The 6,746-nt window shown below is 59.1% G+C and overlaps 1 protein-coding gene across 1 annotated transcript; it reads right to left on the bottom strand.

The window, feature by feature from the left end:
• Window positions 1–245: 245 nt before the first annotated feature.
• On the bottom strand, window positions 246–6,746 carry LOC306809057 (protocadherin-10-like). The gene is made up of 4 exons (XM_079320171.1): window positions 3,276–6,746; window positions 2,076–2,134; window positions 1,883–1,971; window positions 246–1,677 (listed from the first exon to the last, which is right to left on the bottom strand). Exons 1-4 carry the CDS (start codon window positions 5,748–5,750, stop codon window positions 1,430–1,432), a joined length of 2,871 nt encoding a protein of 956 aa, XP_079176297.1. The 5' UTR covers window positions 5,751–6,746; the 3' UTR covers window positions 246–1,429.

Raw genomic sequence — 6,746 nt, 5'->3', positions numbered from 1 at the left:
TGTGACAATTCCAGCTCCTTCTGGCTATGACCCCAAAATGCTCCTGAGTCCAGGGAAGGAGAGAAGGGACCTTCAGGCCCCAGAATCCAGATGAAGTGAATAAAATGAGCTCTCTGCATAAAAGGATCTCTCTGCTCCAGAAGTCAGAAGGACAGATGTATTTCTGGGAGCTGGGAGTACTGCTCCAAGAGCTGGGCAGCAATCCCTGCTGCTGTGTGCAACTCAGGGACAGCCAGGAGCCAGGGTGAGCTATTAAAATACAATTTATTGGTACAAATCAGACATAGTGAAACAAACTCAGTTTAGAAAGAGCTGTCATGTTCTGCACAGATGGATTCAAAATGAACTGTCCCATGACCGGAGCAATTGGCAGTGCTGACAGACAGACTGGTGGACAGGTGCAGGGTGCACAAGGCAGGGGAGAGACTGTTCTGGGGCCAGAGTCTTGCCCTTGGGGGCTCCTGACTGCCAGCTAAAAGTTCTCAAAGAGAAAAAGGGCACACTTGGAGATGTTTGTCCTGTGCAAGTGGGGCCCCCAGTGCACCAGTCAGTGTAGGGGTTCCTCCAAGCATTCAGGACTTGGGGAAAATAGAGGTCTGAGTGAGGGCAGGGGCTGGAGGGAAGAGTCTGCCACCTGTGCTGGGGTCACTCCAATGGCTGGAAACTGTTTTACTTTCAGATGATGTTGCCTTGGGCTAGAGAGCTGCCCAGCAGGGCCTCACCTTGTGCATCTCTCAGGGGCTTAAGCTAGCAGTTCTGGCCATCCAAGTAAACGTGTGCACATGCTGTTCCTGGAACAAAAGCTGTCTCTGCCCTGGACCTGGGCTATGTCCAGCCCTGCCAGTGTTGGGTCAGGGTTTGAAGAGAAGCACTCATGGGCTGGGTTTTGCACTCACTTCCCAGAGAAAACAGACACCAATTGCTGCTCTAGACATGCAACACATCCCACTGCATCTCAGGGGCAGAGCAATGGTCACTGTCCCAGTGTGTAAGGTCAGGCTTGGCTGAACCAGGCTTGGTCTGCATACACTTTCCATGGGACAGAGATACAGGCATGCAGCTCAGTACATTCACACAGCCAGACAAGACAAAGAAGTGACAATGTTTACAGAGATGAATGGTCCCTAAGGGGACATGGGAATGGGAAAACTCAAGGCAGATTTGCTTAAATCTGGTCATATGGACCTCAAACAGCACCTGCTGCCAATACAGCTCTGCAAGATGAGATGGGAGAAATTCCCCCTGCCACCACCCCCCAATCCCTGTAATTTTCAGTCTCTCACTCCTTAAATCCTTCCCACATGCTCTCTTGAGCCACTCTCCCAGCAGTCTCAAAAAGTCTTGAGTGGTCCATACATGGAGGTGTGTGCTGTGGGTGGACCTGGCAGCTGAAATAATGCAAAAGATTCCAAGGATAGAGCCATCCAGGCTATTTCAGGTCGTTGTTGATAACCACATTGTCATGCATATCACAGTAAGTTGTCATCTTCTTCCTCTTGCCAAAGGTGGAGAAGCTGTTTTTGTTCTCCCGGCCTGGGAAGAGGGGCCCATCCTTGCTGGAAAGCAGAGTGGGGGTGCCTGGGATGTAAACGTTGTGCTGATAATCCAGGGCTGGGTACAAGGGGCTGTACTGGGGTGTCCAGATGCTGTTGGGACCTGCTGAAGCCTTCTGAAACTCTGGAGAAAAGATGAGCATAAGATTGGCTCAGGTCACATCCACATCCCAGGATGCAAGTCCCATGTCACCAACCTCCATCCTGGTTCCTGGACACCCCTTCCACCCACAAAACTCCAGCACTGCCAGGAACAGGGATGTGATACCCTCACTGCACCTCCAATAGTGACCAGAGGGTCTTCCCAGCCCCAGTATCCCAATACTAACCAGAGACAGGGGTCACCAATGTGCACAGCCTCTCGTGCTCCTTCTGGAGGGCTCGATGGATTTCCCCCACATCTTCCAGGCTCTGGGAGCTAAAGAGAAGAGACTGGTTCAAAACTGTGTCAAACACAACCTCCCCATTCCCATATCTCCCTTCCACCTGCTTCCTCTGCTCCCCCAGTGCTGGATTCAGTACCTTTTCAGGGCAGCTCGCTGTGTGCTTGAAGGCAGCCAGTCTGTGTTGGGCTGCTTGGCCTGGAAAACACAGGGAAGAGCAAGGCTGGTTACTGGAACCCTCTGTCAATCAGTCCTGGGACCCTTTGTCAAAAAACCCAGCCCTGCCAGCACAAGGCTTCAGCAGGCAGGGATTCAGCACCACATCTCCACTTTCCCTGAGCCCTTTGTAGAGAAGCAAGCAGCAGAAATATTCCTGTTTTGGGGAAACTGAGACAGCATTGAATCAGCCTGTTCCTTTCTGGCCGTTCCTCACCCTCCTGAGATATTGGGGTGGTTTTGGGCTTCTCTTCTGCCTCTGGGAGTTTTAAGCCTGTCACTCTGGGGAGAGACAGGTGGTTTTCCTATTCATGCTAATTTTCAAAAGCCTTTTTTACATGTGCAATATTTACATAGCCCACATCTGAGGCACCAAATGATGAGAGATGCAGAAATTGGCTGCATGCTCGATGTCCCAGGAGGGTTGCAAAAATTGTAGGAAAATCTAATTAAGTATTAGGGAAGAGAGTCCAGGGGTGCAAGCAGATACGTGGAGAGACTGTCTTGGCAGAGAGAAGGGAAGGGTTGGTTTATTAAAAGTCAAACGTAAGTGGATTAGACGCCTCATCACTCTCCATCCTTGTAATCGTGTTTTGGAGAGTCTTTCATTGGGAAAATTAGACATTCCTCACTTCAATACCTAACAAGTGTTGACATCAAAATCCTGCCCCAAAGACCCCACTCCCTGCTGCTGGCACAGCCTGGTGCAGAACAGCAGCCAGGCCCGGGACACTGCAGCCCCTGCCAGCACAAGGGAAGCAGAGCAGCAGCGATGCTCAGACCGTCCCAGAGTGAATTCCTTACCCACGCAAAGGAGAAGCCGCCCCCACCATCCCACCGCCCCAGGGCACTGGAGCATCTCTGCTGCCTCTAATGGGTACAAAAGACGGTGAGAAGGGATTTCCTCTCGCCTCAGCCGAGCCTGGCGCTCCCCCGGTAATTAGACCCGTCGGGAAGCTCGGTGGAGATCCCGCTGCCTGACGGCTCCTAATTCCCGCACTGATCAAAGGCTGCGGTTATTCCCTGGGAGGAGCCGTGCCTGGATTCCCTCGTGGCAGAGGCTGAGGGAGGGGGCTGGGGGGACCCGCGGAGTGCTGCTAAGCACTGCTGGGCATTGTGTTACCTCTTTGGAGACCTGGAGATGCTGCTCGGGCCGGGATCTCTTCCCGGGATCTTTCTCGTTGTTTCGGGGGGGGCTGCAGGGTTTGAGGAACATGAAGTCGCTCTGAGCAGACTCGGGACCAAGGCAGACCTTGTAGCAGTAGCCTGGGGGGCCGCCCGCAGGCACATCAAGGCAGGTGGCAGCCGTGGTCCCTGCAGGGGCCTGTGCCGTCAGGTTGGAAGTCTTCAGGCCATCAGAGGAAGGTCTGGACACGGGACAGCAGTGGCAGCGAGGCGGCGAGCAGCTGTCCCCTTGGCGGGAGAGCCGCTCTCCGCGGCAGCGAATGGCCGTGAGAATGAGGATGGCGAGGAGGAAGGTGAAGGAGATGGAGCCCAGGGAGACGAGGAGATACAGGGTGAGTGGGGAAGATGAGGAGGCCTCTGGAGGGAGGCTGAACTCGCTGAAATCGGAGAGGGTCTGGGGCATGGTCTCCACCACCGAAAGCAGGAGGGACACAGTGGCAGAGAGGGCTGGCTGCCCTCCATCCCGCACCTGCACCACCAGCTGCTGCCGGCTCGCATCCTGCTCCAGAAAGGAGCGGAGGGTGCGCAGCTCGCCCGTGTCGGGCGCCACGCTGAAGAGGGTGAAGTCAGTAGCCTGGAGGAGCTGGTAGGAGAGGCGAGAGTTCAGCCCCGCATCCGCGTCCACCGCCGACACCGTGCCCACGAGGTAGCCAGGCCGGGCCGATCGCGGCACCAGCTCGGTGGCAACGGAGCCGTTGCGCGGCATGGGGGAAACGATGACCGGAGCGTTGTCATTCTGGTCCAGCACAAAGATGTGGACCGTGACGTTGGCAGTGAGTGGGGGAAACCCCGCGTCCTGTGCTTGCACCTGGATCTGGAAACTGCGGATCTGCTCATAGTCAAGGGAGCGCAGCGCGTACATGTGCCCGCTGTCCGAGTTGATGGACACGTAGGTGCCCACGGGCATGCCATGGATGTGCCCATCGGCAATGGAATAGGACAGGTAGGCGTTCTGTTGGCAGTCAGGGTCTAATGCACTGACGGAGCAGATGGAGGCACCCGGTGCGTTGTTCTCCATCACATAGACACTGTATGAGGGCTGGAGGAAGCGCGGGGCGTTGTCGTTCACATCAGACACGGGGATGGTGAGGGTGCTGCGGGTCAGCAGCGCAGGCGAGCCCATGTCCCGCGCCGTGATGCTGACGTTGTACTCAGGCACAACCTCCCGGTCCAGGGCTTGCGTGGTGACCAGCGTGTAGTAGTTCCGGAAGGAGGAGCGGAGCTCGAATGGCACATTTGGGCTGACCTCGCAGCTCACACGCCCGTTGTCCCCAGAGTCCCGGTCCAGAACGCTGATGACAGCGATCACAGTGCCAGGGGGGGCATCCTCCAGCACGGGTGTGGACACGGAGGTGAGCGTCACCTCTGGCGCATTATCATTGACATCGAGGAGGTGCACAAGCACCCTGCAGTGCACAGCCACAGCTGAGGGCCCGCGGTCCTTGGCTTGCACGTAGAGCTCGTGGATGCTGGCCCGCTCGTAGTCCAGGCGGCCCTTCAGCAGCACCTGCCCACTGCGGGGCTCTACGTGGAAGAGCTCCCGGACGCGAGGGGGTGCGTGCCCACTGAAGGAGTACTCGATCTCCCCGTTGGGGCCCTCATCCAGGTCAGTGGCATTGAGCTGGATGACCAGAGTGCCAGCGGGAGCATCCTCAGGAAGGCTCACACCGTAGGAGGGCTGGTCGAAGGCAGGCACGTTGTCGTTGGCGTCCAGCACCGTGACGAGGATGTGCGCTGTGCCCGAGCGCTCGGGGACGCCGCCGTCCAGAGCCGTGAGCAGCACCCGGTGCACGCGTTGCTGCTCACGGTCGAGGGCACGCTCCAGCACCAGCTCTGCAAACTTGCTGGCATCGCTGCGTGTCTGCACCTCGAGTGAGAAGAAGCCATTGGGGCTGAGGCGGTAGGTGTGCACAGAGTTGGTACCCACGTCAGGATCCTGGGCGCTCTCCAGTGGGAAGCGAGCACCGAGCACGGCAGACTCGGCCACCTCCAGCACGTATTCTTGCCAAGGGAAGGTGGGTGCGTGGTCGTTGATGTCCAGCACCTCCACCTCGACGCGGTAGAGCTCCAGAGGGCTCTCGACGAGGAGCTGCAGGTGGAGCAGGCAGGTCCCCCCGGCCTCGCACACCTCCTCCCGGTCAATCCGTTCGTTCACGAAGAGGATCCCGTTCTCCAGGTTCACCTCCAGGTGCTGCCTGGCCCCGGCCCGTGACACGATGCGGAACCTCCGCGCTGACAGGGTGGACACATCCAGTCCCAGGTCCTCACCCAGGTTGGCCACGAAGGCTCCGTGCTCCAGCTCCTCCGGCACGGTGTAGCGCAGCTGCCCCCGCGCCGGGGGCCCGGCCATCAGGAGGAAGAGGAGGGTGCGGAGGAAGAGCTGCCCCCGCCCGGAGCCTGCCCCGGCCCCCATGGCCCCGCGGCAATCCCGGGGACGAGGAGTCGCACCCGCGCCGCCGCCTCCTCCCTCGCCTTCGCTTGCCTCTTGCACTTTCAAAGAGTTTAGGGCTCCCGGGGGCGGCGGAGGAGGGCCTTGCCCGGAGCTGCGGGGCCGAACCGCGGCCACCGTCAGTCGCTTAACCCTTTCTTTGCTGGTCCCCGCAAGGGGCTGCAATCCGGGTCCCAGTGCCACAGCAGAACCTGTTTACCGGAGCCGGACGCACCTAGGGAGGGGATCACCTTCGGGCAGATCCCGTTAACGGCGGTGAGAGCTCCAGCGAGACCGATCTCTGCCCGGGGCAGCGGTATTACCCCGCAGATGCTGCGTTCGTCCCCGCGGTAGATTAAGAGGAGCCCAGATCGCGGCTGCTGCCAAATCCCCCGGCCGCGTCCCCAGCCGTGCCGGTCCTAACCTTTACCAGATGGTTAAGCCCCTCCAGACTTGATTACATTTCCCTGCACACCGTTTTCCTTGTAATGCGGAGTTTTTAATTACAGGAGCAGGGGGATTACAGCCCTGGATAAAGCTGAGCCCATCAGCGCGGAGGCACAGAGACCCCCCCCCCCTTCTTTCCCTGCCTCCTTCCCACCCCTCGGCACCTCGCTTTTGCCCACAGCTCCGCGTCCCAAATCCGGCTCCCCCAGCGAGCACCCCAGTGTCAGCCCCCTCGGGCTCTCGGGGCGCGATCCTGCCCAGATACCCCGGGATCTGCCTCCCCACACCCCCAGCGCTGCCCCCACCGCGGGCACAAACTTTCGGCCCCCCGCGGAAGGCGAGGGGGAGGCGTGAGCAGAGCGAGCCGAGCGAGCCGCGGGTTCCCCGCCGGCACCCGAAGAGCGACAGACGGCGGCCCCTGCGCCCCCCTTCCCCTCCCCGCCCCGGTACCGCTCACGGTCCCTCCGCTGGCCGATCCGTTCTCCCCGCAGACCCTTCTCCAGCCGCCGCCGCGCCCGGGCAGCTCCGTGAGTC

This window comes from Erithacus rubecula (genome assembly GCF_903797595.1).
Source record: "Erithacus rubecula genome assembly, chromosome: 16".
NCBI classification, from domain to species: domain Eukaryota; kingdom Metazoa; phylum Chordata; class Aves; order Passeriformes; family Muscicapidae; genus Erithacus; species Erithacus rubecula.
The sequence above is the reverse complement of the archived record's forward strand: the minus strand, read 5'-3'. Positions and strand labels throughout refer to the sequence as shown.